General features: G+C 43.7%; 1 protein-coding gene across 4 annotated transcripts in view; it reads right to left on the minus strand.

Annotated features, from left to right (window-relative positions):
- TLE1 (TLE family member 1, transcriptional corepressor) overlaps positions 1 to 17,102 on the minus strand; it is an 83,295-nt gene that overhangs the window by 15,294 nt on the left and 50,899 nt on the right. For 3 of the 4 annotated variants that reach the window (XM_045840181.1, XM_045840180.1, XM_045840179.1), the window contains exons 9-14: positions 14,038 to 14,154; positions 10,936 to 10,989; positions 10,281 to 10,433; positions 8,716 to 8,860; positions 7,533 to 7,723; positions 5,941 to 6,017 (exon numbers count right to left, since the gene is read on the minus strand). In XM_045840181.1, the coding sequence (XP_045696137.1) occupies positions 5,941 to 6,017; positions 7,533 to 7,723; positions 8,716 to 8,860; positions 10,281 to 10,433; positions 10,936 to 10,989; positions 14,038 to 14,154 (737 nt within the window). The remainder of the gene's footprint in view (positions 1 to 5,940; positions 6,018 to 7,532; positions 7,724 to 8,715; positions 8,861 to 10,280; positions 10,434 to 10,935; positions 10,990 to 14,037; positions 14,155 to 17,102) is intronic. The other variant, XM_045840182.1, reaches the window with a different exon arrangement.

Genomic DNA, 17,102 nt, shown 5'->3' on the forward strand with positions numbered 1-17,102 from the left:
TCCAACAGGACAGAGGGCTGTAGTAACAATTAAATTACAAGTTGAGGACTTCAAAGCATTAAGATAGAAAACTTTTTGTTTCCTTATATAGTTGACTATACTGCTCTTCTCATTTTTTTTTAAAGTAAATGCAGAAGAAGTAAAGAGACATGGAAAACAGTAAACTACTACACAAAGAAAACAAGAGGAGACGGCCTAGTCCATAAACTGGGAGGCTCTCTGGCCCAGATCAGCCTTTGTGATTCTGAGTTCTAGGCCCTTCTTCCTCCTTCAGTTAAACATTTCCAAATTTGTTGGTGTGCTGAGGCAGCAATAGGCTCCAATGCAGGACAAAGATACAAGCCAAGAGATTCCTGGACAAGTGAGATAAACAGAAGCTTAAAATACAGCTATTTCAAAGCTCAATTCAAAATTCTAGCCAAGATTCCAACCACTATAGGCAAGTATCACTATCTATACAAGAAGTGTACAGACTACACTTACAGTTGATGAGCTGAAAGCCATTTCTGAAGAAGGGAAGAGATAGAGAAGTAAAGGGAGAGACAGCTGGCCAGCAGGTAAACACATCTGACATCCAAAACAAAAAACGGGCCTCAGATGTCAATATAATCTCAAGAAGTTAGCTACACATTCCCAGATCATCAAAGGGTAGAAAAAGCAGAAGTTAAAATAAACCCACATGGTGATAGTAAAGCACAAGAGAGGTATGTTACTTTTAGTATTTAAGAGACTAAAACACCCAAATGCCGTAACAGGTTACAAAAAGGGGGAAGGGGGCTGAATTAATTTTCAAATCCACCTAATAAACCAGCTGTGGAATCTAGACATGGTCAACAGAAAAATCACAAGCAATTCCAGAGGAAAAAAGGGCAGGGAGCGGGGTGGAGTGTGGGCCACTAAAGAGTCTCCTTGGCTGGAGGCCAGGGAGTGGCCGCTCTTCACTGCTACAAAACATGTTTTCCTAAGAGGTGATTTTACCCCAAACGTAGTTAACATTTTCTTTTCCCTTTAGCTCCGACTCCAAAAGGTACTTTAAAGATTTATTTAAACACTAAACAAGTGGGTAGAAGATTTCTCAATTACATGTCTAGCATTAAAACACAGGGTGAAGGAGCCTGGAACTAAGCTGGAATCTTCAGCCAAACTGTTATTAGTCTGAGTTATTACTGACCTCTAGGTGCTACCACAGGAGGCAGGTAGAGCACGGGAGGAAAGCACAGCCCCTCAGCTAGAAAAACGTCTTGTGGGGTGGAGGGTGCGCAGGAAGCACAACTAAGAGACATCAATCTGACTAAACTTCCAAATCTCTTTCACCAGTGATCTACATGGAGCTCAGAGGAATACATTTCCTTACAACTGAAAATGAGTTCAAGATGAGCCAACCAAACGGTATCAAATAAATCTCACCTCGAAGATCTAGAAACAGTCGGGGTTACCACTTACAAATCTCCTTTGGGAAAGATGAATCTGGGGGTCTCCCACAGTCCTGGGCTCACTTCCCACCCAGTCAATGCAGCAAACATTTGTTTATGGGTATCTGTGCGCAAGGGGACAAGGGGACCTCGGACGCCTCAGTTTTAGTGGGGAAGAAGCAGACAGAAATGACATGTCGACACAAATTTACTCGAGGCCAAACTGTGAGAAAGTGTTACAAAACGCTACAAGGTGCTGCTGGAGAGATCATGTATGGAAAGTCACAAGCAAAGGCTTTGTGGAGAAGGCAGCAACTGAAGTGGCCTTCGAACAGAAAGTACTTCCACAGGAAGAGGAGAAGGGTGGTAAGGAGAGAAGGTGCTCGGCGAAGGAGGAGGAACCTTCAGGGAGTAAGTGGCTGTCCCATCTAGCCAGAGCACAGGACACAAACACAGACACGAGGCTGGAAGAACAGGCTGCAGTGGTAATATTACCAGAGGGGCCTTGAATGCCACATCAGGAACTTCTATGCAACTTCTGGAGACTTCTGAACAAGAAACAGATCCAATCAGATAAAGATTTTACAAAGGATAAAACTCATCTAGGATCCTATTGATGAAAGTAGGTATAAAATAAGTGAGGATTTTAACAAATAAAAAGACTGGGTAAAAATGGGAGTTAAATAAGGAAGAATCAAACCCTAAAGTTTGGGAGACACTGGGGGATATGCTTTTAACAAAGATAAGTTAGGAGAGACGGGTGTGGGAGAGGGAACATGGCCATGTTAACTGAAAAACCCTCCTGAGATCTTAGATAACTTTAACACCAAAGACAAGTACAGAATAGTGGCAACATGAGTCATCTAGTCCACTTTGATACTAAGAATGTAGGGACAGGACCTTTTGCATATGTTGGTTCCTCCATATGCAGAAACCTAAAGGTTTCTGTCCTGCTCCTATGGGGTTAATGTGGCTCGGAAAACACTTCTGAGAATTCTTCCTTGACCCTTCCCCCATATGGGATCAGCCTGTTATAGGTTTCATAGAAGAGCTCCTCATTGTCATAGCTCTTATCTCAATTATAATTAGGCATCTATTTTTTGTGATTATTTGATTAATGTTGTCTCTCCATCACTAGGCTGTGAGCTCCCAAAGGGTACCCCATGCATATGCAGCAAGTCTTGGTGAAATCTGTGAAAGAAGAGAGGAGGCAGGTGACTATCTAGATTTTAGTGAGCAGGTGGTGTAGGAACCCGAAATCGCATCCTACAAGATAGGGCTGAAGCATGGACATATTCAGCCAGAAGAGACTTTTCGTGGCAGATGGTGGTCTCCACACATATCTCAAGAGCTGTCATGAGGATGATGTATGAGTGGCGTGCTGTGTGGTCTCAGGGGGTAGGAAAGAACCAGGATTGATGGGTAAAAGTTCCAGGGAGACAGATCTCAGCTTAAGGCCTGGGAGAGTTTTCACACAGCTGGAGAAATGGACTGCTCTAGGCAGCAGCGAGTCCCGTCACTAGACATGCTTGGTCAGAGGCACTGGCCACTCGGTGAGGCTATTGTAGGAGACCTAAGCCCCCGATGAGCATTCACTATGCTAGGGGCATTTCAAGGTCCCTCCAGCACCAACGGAGCTCTTCTGGCTGTGCCACTTTTAAGAGGCAGTGATCCATCTGCACAAGATTCCTCAAGCTCCCAGTGCTAAAGGAGCTTATCTCACGCTGTCCCCTTTGCCCCATGGGTTTATTCCTTCCTGCACATGCTTCAGCTTTCGGTGTGTCAGCCTCATTCCAAGGAGGCTCCGCCCTTCCAAATTTCGGTCATTCTTTCCGTGTTTGCCTATAACCCACTGCTCTGTCTTCACAGCACTTATCATTAATCACAAACAAAACTAAAGAATTCATTGTTCCTGTAATGTCTCCACCATATCAGTAGCCACCTCCTCCACCCCCAGGCAGGGAAGGCAGAACATTCTCTTGCCTGAGGCATGTCCAGCATTTAGCACAAGGCCTGACACACAATTCTTGCTTAAACATCCATGAATAGCCATCCACATATTTCAACTGGTATTTCTCAAAGAATGACACTTCCAAAGCCTTTACTACCTTGTTCACCCAACACTGAAGATACTGGTCTGTGACCCTTTCTCTTAAGTGTCGTAGACCAGTGCTGTTCACAGTGTGGTCTGCAGACCGCTGCTATTGTGAACTCATTAAGAAGCCTCTATGTAACAGTCAGTTCATGACTCGTGTACTAAAAAGTTGGAATACTTTGTCCCCCCGCCCCATTCATCATGTGTGCAACGAGAGTATCAATCTGCCGTACTGGGAGAAAACTGGTCTGTCACCACAGGCAGGTGAGAAGTGCCTCCTCAGGCAGTGCTACTCCACTAACGGGAAAGCAGAGTTACTAATTAATGGACTGATACAGGGAGGAAGACTGTATAGCGCTGATCCTGGTGACAATGGGGAAGTTGATTTTGCCTTCTGATATTGACTCCATCTTGCTCACAGAAAATACAAAACAAGAAATATATTTTAACTGTTTTAGACAGCAATGACTGCTCTGATCCAACAGCCACTGTCCATTTAACCAAGAGAAGAGCACCCTCACATGTGAGAAACTCACAACTTTGTCACTGTGCCCAATGTCCTTGTCTGGGGCACCTCATATCCTGTTTACACTGCTAGGAACAAAATCCAAGGTGCTCACAAGCCAAGCACATGAATATTTTGGCTCTAATAAGCATGACACCAGTACTGTCATTCACTGAAGGTTTAAACTTTGTGTCTAACCATGCTATTGACACATACAGTGCTGTGCATGCACGCGCGTGCGCACACAACCCCTCCCCCCCCCCCAAGCACAAATACAGTTATAAAGAACTGGATCTCCAGCCTTTGAGACCAGCGTGGTAGTGAAGCTCCGCCCACCTCCCCCTTCACATATCATGTTCAAGGTGGGGTCCTGGCAGTGGGGCACTCCTCCATACCAATGACTCTTGAAACTGGTTTTCCTTAATGGTTGGTTAAACTGGCTTTATTTGCTCATTATTTCTCCAAAGATTCATCAGTGACTATTAACTACTGCCTTTTATCACAGCATTACTTGTCATTTACCCACTCACCAGTCAGTAGGATACACAATGGTTACCCTGTCAAAAACACGTATTTTAAAATAAGCTAAGTGTTCGGGGATGTCGCAGGCTGGACAAAAGGTGGCACACCCAAGAAAACACACGATACAGGAGTTCATGGGTATTTTATCAGAAGGAATCTACCAGCTAAGTAAGCATTTGCAACAGTGCCCCACTCCCCAGTCCCGCTCTTCCCTGGGCCTTGATGTCGCCTAAATTCTTAACACCTCTACTAGTTCTTAGTGTAGAGAAAAGCCTCCTATTATCATCAGTCAAATCACTATCAGACAGATACTATAATGCATGAAAAGTGGAACGACAGGAATCTGCGTGCCTAAAAGCAGTGATGAGGATAAAGAATTCTATTTTTCCTCATGCTCCTGGCTTAGTTGAAACAAGGCTTCAATCAAAACCACACAAGGATGACCTGGTAGTTGCACGGACCACTCAAAATAATGCAATAATAACATCTGCTTTCGACTTCACGTGTCCCTTGCAAATACACAAAGGTAAAGGGTACAACAAAAACAAACTGAAGGCCTACGACACGCACCTCTATTTAGAAAAAGCAACAAAGTTGGAGCAGGCTTTCTGCCATCTCCTATCCCAGGGGAAGTACTCCTATCCCAAAGCACTTGCTGAGAAGTAAGATATATTTCAATTTTGCTTTGTACAAAAATTGAAAACTTTGGGACATTTCTAACTACTATATCACATTTCTAACTACTAACATAATGGAAAGCAAGTGATTTCAAGTGACTCTGGAAGAATAATCAACAAGGTTTTTCAAATTCTGAATGTTCCTTGCCCTTAATCTCTCTTTCTTGCTTCCCCACACAGCCATGCTGCTCTTTGTAATTCTGGGCCTCTCAGAATAAGGCACTCAACAAATCTTTACTTGGGGATCAAACTACCCCTAACACAACTGTCATCTCTACCAAAATAAGGAAAAGGTAGCACTGAGCTGGGTAAAGAGACAACACATTTCAAATTCCTGAGATCTCCAGAGTTCCTGACAGCTTCTGCCCATGACATAGCCCTGCTGGAAATCCCCTGTAGCTGCCCTTTAACCCCACAGCCCAGCAGAGAAATTTTCTGAAGACGGGTCAAGGCAGGAGGGCCAGCCGCCTCTGGTTCATGCATCCCTCCTCACCCTGTCTCCAACGGTTTCTCTCCAGAAATAACTAAATGCATGAGCTCACCCACAGTGAGAAGACAGAGGCATGACACCTACAAGGTGCCTATTTATAGAAAGTGTTAACACTCCTCAGGAAAAGACACTAGAAATCTCCTTGGAAACGCCCAGGCCTGTGCTCCCCTTGGAATTCTAGTCTGCTAATAACCATGACTAAGTAACCGCCGTGAAAATAAAACATTGGAGGTACTTACGGTTTTCCCCCAGGGATTCCTGCCAGGTTGGGAGGGATCGTAGGTACTCGCATGTGAGGGGGAGGATCAAATCCAACCTAGAAACAAAATAAGGCAGACTGAGTTTATACGGGGGTAGGCACCTTGTGAACATCTCTAAACACTTCTCACTGGAAACTTCATAGATCTCCAAAGCAACATAAACAGGATCAGTAACATGTGCTGACATTTTCCAAAGGAAACACTATAACAGAAGAAGTGATACAATCACCTCTAACTACTACAAGACATACTTCTTTCTACTGAGGTGGAATGGAAGATGATTCCTCGTGTACTGGGCACCAGCCTCCCATGGCCAATACAGTCTCAGTTCTCGAACTGAGTTCATTCTGGAAAAGTGCTCAAGAAGCGTGTGTTCAAAAACCAAATCTCCTTTATCGCCTGAGAAACACGTGACTGATCATACAGGTATCAGCAGGAAAGGGTTGTCAGTTGAGAACTGAACTTTTATTTGACAACCAAAGTTTCATGCAACAACCGAGACATTTTTATCGTGAACAACTTGGTCAAGAACTTAACCGCTTGAGATGGGAGACACTGGGGAACTGAGGTTTGGCTGTACTTCCTGTGGACTCAGGACGGTCTGCCTTGTCCAAGCAAATACACGAGCAGTATGTTGTATCAGTCAGTATTTTTCAACCTTGACATTATCGATGTTTTGGGCCTGACAGTTTTTTGCTGGGGGCTGTCCTGGAGATGGCAGGATGTTTAGCAGCATCCCTGGACTCCTCCCTCTAGTGCCAGTCTCCAGGCATAACCAAATGTCCCTAGGAGGCAAGAATCCACCCCCCCACCCCATTTCACACCACTGGTCTAAGTTAATCCTTAAGGACTCATACATGATGCCGTGCACCTTAATGACAATACCTAGTCCCTCAGCTGCCCACTTTGCTTTGAACTATCCTCCCTCCAATGCAGTGTTTCCTGCTAGTGCAACAGAAGGGAAGAACCAATGAACATGACTCTCACTCCAAGTTATTTGAAGAGAGAGAAGAGAAATGCACATGATATATTTCAAACAACCAAGAGAAAATTATTTACAGACTTTTATTTGCTATGGGTTATAATGTAACCCCTCTTCCTTATTTTCATTCCTTTCTTCCTGTTTGGGCCTGCTGCACTGAGATCACTTCTTAAAACTAAGCCATGCTATGGGGTTTAAAGGATAATACAGGCATGGAAAGAGAAAGTTATGGCTTCTCAAATATTTTTTCCTAAGAATTAAAGAGGGAGAAAAAAACCCTTCAAGAAAACGAATGAAAAGGCTTCTGTAAGCTACTTGAGCCATTTCATCGCCTTCCAAAAAAAAAGAGTCTACTTTGGTGGGAGAAAACCAGATGTCCCCTGAACCGCTAACACGGCTCCTAAACACTGCCTTTCTTCATCCACAAAAACAGTAAAGCAAAACATGTTTGGCTGTAACTGAATGAAGCGGCATGTGGATGAAGGCGAACAAGACGAAGGTGGCAGACAAGGACACTGGGTCTTTGTTTCCGAGGCGTGGGGGCTGCCACCCCATGCTCCCCAGCCCCCCATGCTCCGCGGTCACCTACCATGGGGGAGCGCCCGTAGGCCACCACGGCCGCAGCAGCAGCAGCCGCACTCATCTGTGGGGACATGTTGTGGAGGCTGGCGTAGGCGGCACCGGGGCTGGTCAGCTCACCGTTCATGCCAGCGTGGGGGACCATCCCGAACGGGGCGGGGTACGGGCCAGGCACTGCCAAGGGCGTCCTCAGGCCGGCCGCTGCAAAGAAGCACAAGCCGCACGTGAGTGCAGGATCACTTTTAGTGCCATTCATTAGGGGAAAGGAAAAGGAGGGATGCTGTAGGGGTAGTTAATCACCTCCAGTTCTATACAGCATCCCCTTTTCCCCAGAGCTGAATTCATCTCCGGAAAGAACAGACCCCAGGGGAAGCACTGCCCACATGGTAGCAGCAAGCACTTCCTCCTTGGTAGCACTGGGAAATCAGGAGAAATTAAGCAGCATTACTGCACCCAATTTGCACAAGGCAAACTGAGGCACAGACACTACCTACTTATCTGACTTAATTTCAAAAGGTGTTCTTGATAAAATTCAAGATTTCTGTCTGATCCTTTCATTTCCTGGGACCAACTCCAAATGAAGACCCGATCCTGGATTTAGGTAAACCAAAGTATGGGTTTAGAAGGAATATTCTGGTGCCTCTTTTCCTTCGGGCTTGGATGTTACTTTTTTCCTTTCCCAGTGAGGAAGATCAAGTTGAAAGTTATGAGCTTATTCACAGGCTGGGGTTCCAGTGAAACTCCCCCAATTCCGACTGAAGGAGAGGAGCGGTCCTTGATTTCTGATGGACTGGCAGAAAACCGGCCAACAAAAGTAAGCAAGATGCACACTGGAGCCGGCCAGACAGGCCATTTCAGTCAATATTAGCAAACTCAAAACACACAATGACAGTTTGGGAAGGAGCTTACATTCAGAATAATTATCAGAAATGTTATTGAAGTCCCTAGGATTTGGATTATTTGGAAATAAAAGAAAAGCCAATGTAAACAGTTGGAGATCGAACAGGGTACAGCTGCTGAAACCCAAGGATGAACATCTGTTTCTTATCATGGCTTTTCAGAGATAGGAAGGAGGAGGGAGGCAGTAACTGCATTCCTCGTTCAAGGGGAAATTGCGTCACAACACGAACAGATGACGAATCAAGCTGGGAGAAGAAAAACAAAACAAAGCACAACCAGAGGCGATGCTCTACCCGCTTGGTTGACGAGGGGGTCCATGGCTGGAGGCTTGCCGAGGCCTGGACGGAGTCCTGGAGTGGCGCTGGTGCCCGGCGTTGGCATGTCGCTCCGAGGCGTCGGTGTGCTGGATTTCAGAACAGGCGTGCTGGCTTTTTCATGCTGGTATCATTAAACAAATTAAATGAGTATTATTTTTAATCCATGCCATATTACACAATTTATCACAACAGCAGCTGGGACACTGGGCACCTTCTAGCTACTCCCTCAGCCAATTTTCATAAATCCACACAATGTTGACAGCATTAACTTGTGAGCGAGAAATGCTGACCTTTCCTCTTCCTGCCAGAAGCAAAACTCTAGCTAGAGACACAGAACACAATCACACTTCTTCCTCCGCAGATTTTATTTTAAAAAGTATTTTTCGATCAGGCTGGTAGATTTTGGATCTGGGCCAAGTCAGAAAGGTGACCAGCCAGAGGAAAGCTCCTGGTCACTAAGAAACAAATGCCCGGTCACCAGGAATGTCAGAGGGATGACCCCTTTTCTAATCTTGCCTTCAGCGGCAGTGGGAGTGAGAGTAATGGTAGGAGACAGCGGGGTTGTTGATTTTGTGAGACACAAACCAATCCCAAAGGCAAAAGCCCTACACTAATCCCATCATAGTGTTTGAGAAGTATGCCTAAAATGGACGGACAGTCCTTTGGAATTAAGCATCATTGCTAACTTGCCTACAAAACCAGTGTGAACCATTAGTGCATGAGTCAAGACAATAACAGGGCTACAGAGCATCTTCTTTTGCCTCTCAACCTCTCCTGTCCTTTAAATCAGCCTGAGAAGAGCTGTGGTGCAGCAGCAAAGAACGTGGGCTAGACAGAGACCCCAGCTCTGTCTGGCTTTGGATCTGATGGGCTGTATAAACTGGCAAGTTCCTCAGGCTTTCTTCCCCATCAGTGAAATGGCATGAAGACAGACACTGTGTAAGGATTAACTACACAGTTGTTGTTATGGCTCAGTTATTGTGAGTTAAGAGATGACACACTCCACAGTGTTTGCTAAATGACTATGAGCATGACAGGCTCTGCCACAGCCCCGCCACCAGCTCCAGGCTTTCCCCAGGGCCGCCTCGTGTACATCACCAAGCTGACCAGCCAGCCAATCACAACAAGCTCCAACAGGATGACTCAAGTCTCAAACCAGGTAAAAATGGACACCTTAAGAAAACAAGGACTTCTCAGGACATATGCGGTTTGAGCTATATGTTAACAGGGAAGTTTCAGAGAGCCCGTGCTAGGAAAATATCCCCTAAATAAAAAGGCAATGGACATTGCTTATCGCTCCCTTGTCATGGCCCAAGAGAGACAACTGAGAGAGAAAAGTAACACTGTCTAGGAACAAAGAGCAGAAGAATGAGTGTCACTTTTGACGCTCAGAAACACAACTCTCAATCAGCAAAAAACCCACATTTCAAATACGTTAGGGTCCTCTGGTCCATGGAAAAAAAAATTAAAAATTAAAAAAACAAACAAAACTGAACTGCTAAGTAGGTAAGTATAGGCAAGTAAGAGTTCTTATTACCTACCAAGCTCATTTCTTTGGATTTCAGAGAAGTGGAACTTCCCGAAGAGGCCGTGGACGCTGGGCTGCTGGAAGCATCTTTCTTCAGCAGGCGGTTTTTGTCGATCCCATTTTCCCGGGGTGAGTGGGCGGGGCTTGCTCTCGGAGAAGAAGGGTCCTCAACAAGCACAAGCAAAGTTTCCATGATTTGCTTACCGTGGACAGTTCTATCCCTTACCCACTTATCTCCATACTAATTCTCTAAAGTAAAGGAAATGCTGATAGTCTTGCAGATTTAGGAGACTCGAGGGTACGCGCATTAACACTGTTTTAATTAAAAGGATGGTGTATGCAAGTACACCCAATTAGATACTATAAAGGGGGGGGGGGGGGGAACCTTTAGAAACAATCATATCCCCACTCACGCTCAAATACTTGGCCTAGAGGGCATGGGAAGAAAATGAGCACCAGACACCCAACTTAGGAATCCAAAATGATTAGGGAAACCGACTTTACTTTTTTAAGGAAACAAAAGTTCGGGTCAGCTAGAGCGTTACCGCTCTACCCATGAACAACCACCATTAAGTTCTTAATGTACAAGGGTGCGAGAAACCAAACTCGGGCTCCACCCTTCCTCACAAGTCACTCCGAACATCAAGTTTGACAAAGAGAACAGTTACCTCATTAGACACATCCACAACTAAATTGTCATCACTTTTGTCACCATCACTGTCCTGGAAAAACAAAAGTTTTAATGCCATTTATTTAAGGTTTGAGACGCAGTTAAATTTCTATAGTTCTTGGCATCGGGCAGACTAAAACACGGCCTGGGATATGCCTAAGAGCTCCCTCCCAGATTGCCAGTCCTAATAATGAATCTTCTTCTCCCCGTCTTATCTGACCTGAGGCTACACAAAGCCCCAGGCAGGAATTCTGTCTCCACAGCACACCACTTATACAATCACAGCCCGAGCATGAGGCTGGGCACATCCGAAGGGCTCAATAAATAAATGTTTGCAAGCTGAATCTCCCTTATAATCTGAAATCCACATTGTATCAGAGGCCTTTCCCCATTGGATGTCAAATTAAAAACACAATTTCATGTCACTGCTTTTCACCTTGAAGACAACCAACAAATCTAATGTTTAGACAACTCACAGTTATAAAAACAAACCATACTCCTGCGGGTTGACTAATTATTGCAAAAAATAAGATCAAGCAAGCAAAAGGCTAATAAAAAACAAAGGTAGTTACTGGCTTGAACAACATACCAAGATCTGACCTCATGTTAAGATTAAATCTCTTTAGCGGTCAGCTGGGAATATTTTTGGAGAGCTGGAAGGAAGACAGGATGGCAGTAATCACAGGACACCGGCATCCTGCAGTAGGGCTTTCACTGTCTCTTAATAAAGCCATACATTTTGGTCATCAGAGGAAACTCCAAGGTTGAACTGAGTTTGAAAAAGCTTCAGAGAAACTGTCCAATTTGATGTTGGGATGAAGTTTGAGGCAGGCTGAAAAAGGCTACTTACTTCCTTAGCCAAAAGGGCTGAAGTCCTTTAGTGCAGAGTAATACAACTGAGCATATGGAAAAAGTAAGCTATCACAACGGGTCCTAATTCTTAAAAAGAAGCAGACTCAGAGTTTATGATCTAAACAGTCCTTTACTGATGTCAATTATCAATTAAGAATATACAAATATTAGATAGCTGTTAGTACAGTGCAAATATTACCCACATTGACCTTCTGTGGGATACAAATCCAGGCTAGAAAGTTAACCTCAACTTAAAAGTTATGTCTTAAATGTTTTTTTCTCACCGTACCTACAGCATTACATGTGGGAGACCTAACATGCTTTCTTCAATAATGTCTTACTTGAGACATTGTTATAAAGGCACTAGGCAATTCACAAGCAACAACACAAATGACAACCAATGAGGAAGCCTAGGTAATTCAAAATAGTCCACTGAAAGAAATATTTTCATGTAACAAAAGAAAAGTTAATACTAAAAAAAATTTTCTTTCGCCCAGTGAAGTCCATGGAAACACATAAATGTTTTTAGGTGTGCAGAACCCAAGGATGGCATAGTAAAAATATAAGCTAAAAGTGTTTCCCTTTTAGAAAAAATATTTTATAGAAATGGTTAATGTATTGTAGTATATAAACCAAACTGGCAAAAGGCACAAACAATTAACTTATTACAACAGACCTTTGAAGTGAGTCCTTAAGTATTCTGTAATTTAAATCTTAGCTTTGTATCGAACACCTCCGCAAACATAAACTTTCACAGAGCAGTATGTGCCTGTTACAGGTTTGAGGCCTCTGCCCCAGATTCTTCAACATCACCTGAATACATCACTCTCAAGCACCTCAACCACAACTAGACCTACACGCATGTTACAAAACAGTCATGCAGAGATACGGATTGTAGCTCACTCGCTATTAATAACTTACATACATGAGTGGAACAACTTGGAACTGTATCCAAATTTCTGCATATAATGGGCCATATCACCAGTTTATTAACAGTTAATGCTGTACACAATGAAGTACCTGCACAGGATGCTGGCTCTGGGGAAAAGATAAGGGACAAACATGTGCTAAACAGCTTGGGCTGATTAGGACCAAAACTCTAGGTTCTTAGGATATTATTATAGGGCCTCTGACAAAATATCCATCCTGAGCCCTTGGTTTGGGAATCCTAGCATAATGATTAAGATATGGATGCTTGAGTCAGAGCATTCCAGGCTCAGCCACTAACTCTGACCTTGGGCAAATCACACTTACAAGCTCTGTGCTTTAGTTTCTTTATAAAATGAAGGTGACAGTACCAAACTTACAGGGTTGTTTTAACAGTTAAATGAAACAATCTATGTACAATAAAAGCACCCAGTAGCTGATACTAACTTTAGCTGTTGCTTAAGAAATGTTACCCATTGTTAGCAACAGGTTTGAGCCAGTCAGCAAGAGTCAGAGAGGCCTCGCGTGGAAACCTCTGCACAGCCTGTACACCAGCCAGTCAGAGGCAGACCTTCCTTCCTCCAGGAGCGTGGCCTAATTCGGCTCTCTACTCTCATACTCTTCCTGAGAGCGTGTTCATCCTGAAATAGACACTGAGGGACACACAAGGAAACTCTAAGTTATCCGTCGGCTGCAATGTTCATGACGTCAAGAACAGAGCCAACGGCCATTTGGCTTGGTGTGCTCCAGTCCAGTGTTTCTTTCATTTTTTCCACTTAACTGCTTGCTGTAGAACAGAACGAACTCTGCCTCAAGACCTAATGCAAACTTGAATATACTATCAGCATGGCATCCAAAAAGGTGTTTTGTGACACCACAAATCTTCCCCTGATCATGTTAGCAGCACAGATTGCCCAATTTGCAAAGCCCAAGACGAAACGATAATGCGGGCCCCTGTTCAAAAAACGAGAGTTTGAAGATGGCTAGAGCACAGCATTAAAACCGAGGGAGAGACAGGGTCCTCTTACAACCAGGGCCCTGTGCAACTGCACAGACCGCATGCCAGTGAAGCCTTCTTCTATCCCTGCCTTCTACCCCAGCTTGAGCAACTAAGGCAGAAAGACTAAAATTTAATATTGAGCCTGGCAGAAGCATAATTTACAGCTTTAGAGGAAAATAAAATCCTGTAATGTAAGGATATATCCTCTTCATGGTATTATTTTAAGGGATGTGGATTATCCCTAAGATCATACAGTATGCTTGTATACTCACTTAGAAAATAAGTAAGCAACAGATTATTTCAAGTCCTTTATTCACTTACATAGTGGCTGGAGTCCTTATCATCCACCTTTCTTTTTTTGATGTCATTGGAAAATTCAGGCCCATTTCTGCGTTTATCTGTACCTCTTAGACTGTCTGGGACCAAGAGGGAATTACTCTGCAAGACAAAAAATTAATCAAAGATTTCTTCCCAGGTCTCTTTGTACATGTGAAAACCCAACCTGAATGTGATAGCTGTTTTAGAAAGGTGATACCTACACGGCCTTTCATTCCATTTAATTCATCTCATCTGAAGACTTGGCTGGCAAACACTTATAGAACTTGAAACACTCAGAAGAGAGACCCTGGCTATGCAATCAAACCATTCTTCAGGCCCTACTCACTTAAAATGTACTGTTGTGTTAACTGTTAGAGAAATGGGAGCTGGCTGCTTGAGGATGTGTTTTTATTCTTTCCCACCACAAGTTCCTGGTCGGGAACATGAATGGTCTATGAGTAAAATCTGAGGTTATTCTATCAGACTTACTCTGTGACGGCAAGAGTCAGTGTGTGTTTCTTTAAAAAAAAAAAAAAAAAAAAAGGAAAGAAAAGAAAAAAGCAAAGAAAATGGGTGGAATTAATAGCATGGTTTCCTAAAAGACAAATCAACACTTTCCACAGCTACAATGAAGAAACTCCCTTGAATTCTTTTAATTTATTGTTGAAAGTAAGAGTTGATGTTCCTCGCCAAAAGCACCGAAATTTAAGACCCAAAGAGGGAATTTCAGCCAGTGAATCGACAGCCAGGCCAGTTCCCACACATAAAAGCAGAAACAAGGACTAATCTTTTCCACAAACCACACAGGATACTTTCATTCGCATGTGCTTGAGTATGAACTGTTGACCCAAAGAAAAGAGGTATTTAGTTATTTGGGGGTCACATGGCATGATCTGACAGTCTGTCAATTCCCATCTCCTCTGGAGCTAAAGCATCAGAACTTGTTACAATGAGTTATTTTAAGTGCCGGATTAGCATATGCAAGGGGGCAATTTGTTCAGTGATGTGTTACTGCCTTGAATGCTGAGCGAGCTGTGCAAAAACCTTTCACAAAGCACAGATAACCCATTTCTGAAAGATGTTGGGGAACTAAGAAGGGGATGCCCCGGGCCAACAGACCATTGTTACCTTTCTCCAGCAAAATTTAAAAGAGAAGGGTCTGAGGAAAACCTTTACATCAGACCACCGCTAACACCACTGTATGTACCAGAAGCAAATCTTTTGCTCCCATTTTTAACAACCATGAGTATTCATTCCTAACTAGCCTGCAGTAAACAGCCAGGTGGCTGGCTCTCAAAACTCTCCAGTGACAACTGTGGACCCCACCACAGGGGCATACACAGCTCAACCACATCCTGGAGGAACCAGAAGGCAATCTGAAGCCTCTTTGCCACTTCAGAGAATGACTCTGACATGAGCTGAGCTTTTCATTTATGACTGCTCAAGCTACACAAATGCCAGGAGGCTTACTGAAAAACAGGGGGAAGGACCAATGCAATTCAATATAAAGAAGCTCAGAGTAATGTCTTTAGCACAGGATGGGGGGCTGAAAGGTGAGTTAGCTGGATCCCGGAACTAATTGCTTTGGCAAATGCTAAAAACAAACCCTTCCAAGGCAGACCCCCACCCCCTGACAAGATGCAGAGGCATAATAAAAGTTTTGCAAAGTGCTAACATGCACTCAGAAAAGCTGAGCCAAGGAGGGGAGTAACAGCTTGTGCTTAAGTATAAAAAGTGTACAAATACACTTGTGTTACAGACTGTATCAGCCCCAAAGTCTCCTCTTCCAGACTCTGAGCAGATACATTTAAGGACAGGGCTATATCGATTGTATGTCTGCCCACGTACCCAGAAGCCTAGAGTTGGTGTCCACTGGCAACTTCAAAGTCTCTCATCAGAATGTCACCTTTGTTACCCTTCTGCTGTACCTAGCACAGGGCAACCAAACCACTAAGCCATTCAAAGACAGCTTTTAATCATCTTATTTTTTTCATGATATCAAGTGGTATTACGAACATAAAAGTAAATGACACTCCTGGTATGAACAATAGAATTTTTGTTAGAAAAATTTATACAGCATTCCTATTATCTAGACCTATAATGGAAGCATGTCAAGTTTTGAGGCCTTCCCGTCTATGTTTTAGAAGTTACTACTGTAATTCCTGCTTGAGCAGCTTCAATGATGCTTACAACCTGAATGCATTTTTGAGAAAGCTCTGAAAAGTTCCTCTCAATTTGGACAGGGCTAGCAATTAGCACCACTGCTTGTATGAAAATTGGCCCCACTCAAATGGCAGATTTAGACAAGTTACGAAACAAAACGTCTCATTGTACCCTTGGTGCTGTGAAACTGATTCAAAACAAGGCAGTGAAGGGTATGGGCTGGAAAGGCTGGAGAGCCACAGTTAGGAGCCAGGGGGTTCCTGGCTCACACTGCAGCCCCACCAAAAATGGACCACTTTCTTTTGCCCTTGTCCCCATGAACCCAGTTTTCTGTGTGTAATCGCCCCTGACATCCTCCCAGCTCTGACGCTGCCTTCATTGTTGTTCTTGATTTAAGCAAATAGTTCCAGTCTAATGAACTTCACAACAGCAACAACCACCTTTTGCTTAACTACTGCCTAAGTGACCCCAAGCTTCATGGTTCCTACATTTGCTCCCCAGGAACACAACCAAAAGTGATTTCATGGGTATTACTTACTAGATGTCTCACGTTACGGTAAATCTGTCTCTCTCAAGCTGTGTTTTTCCCCATGCACCATCTAATGGCTCAGAGGTGGAGTGCAGTTGTTTTGATGGTCATTCCGAGCCATTTCATACATACTTTAAGTATGAAGGGATTATACCTGGGTACTGACTGAATATCCTCTGGATCCTTCCAAATTCAGGGCTCTATCTGGATTTGTTAGATTTGGACTAGGATAAAAAGGTAAAATCACATTTCACGCTAACAATTAATCAACATTTAAGAAGAGGCGTGGCAACAGAATAAAAACTGAGGCTGCTTCACTTTGTCATTATTTTAAAAGTCGTGCATTGTAAACACAGATCTGCCCAAAGTAAACACG

Source organism: Phyllostomus hastatus, unplaced genomic scaffold, assembly GCF_019186645.2.
Source record: "Phyllostomus hastatus isolate PE091 unplaced genomic scaffold, TTU_PhHast_1.1 phas_contig_34, whole genome shotgun sequence".
NCBI classification, from domain to species: Eukaryota; Metazoa; Chordata; class Mammalia; order Chiroptera; family Phyllostomidae; genus Phyllostomus; species Phyllostomus hastatus.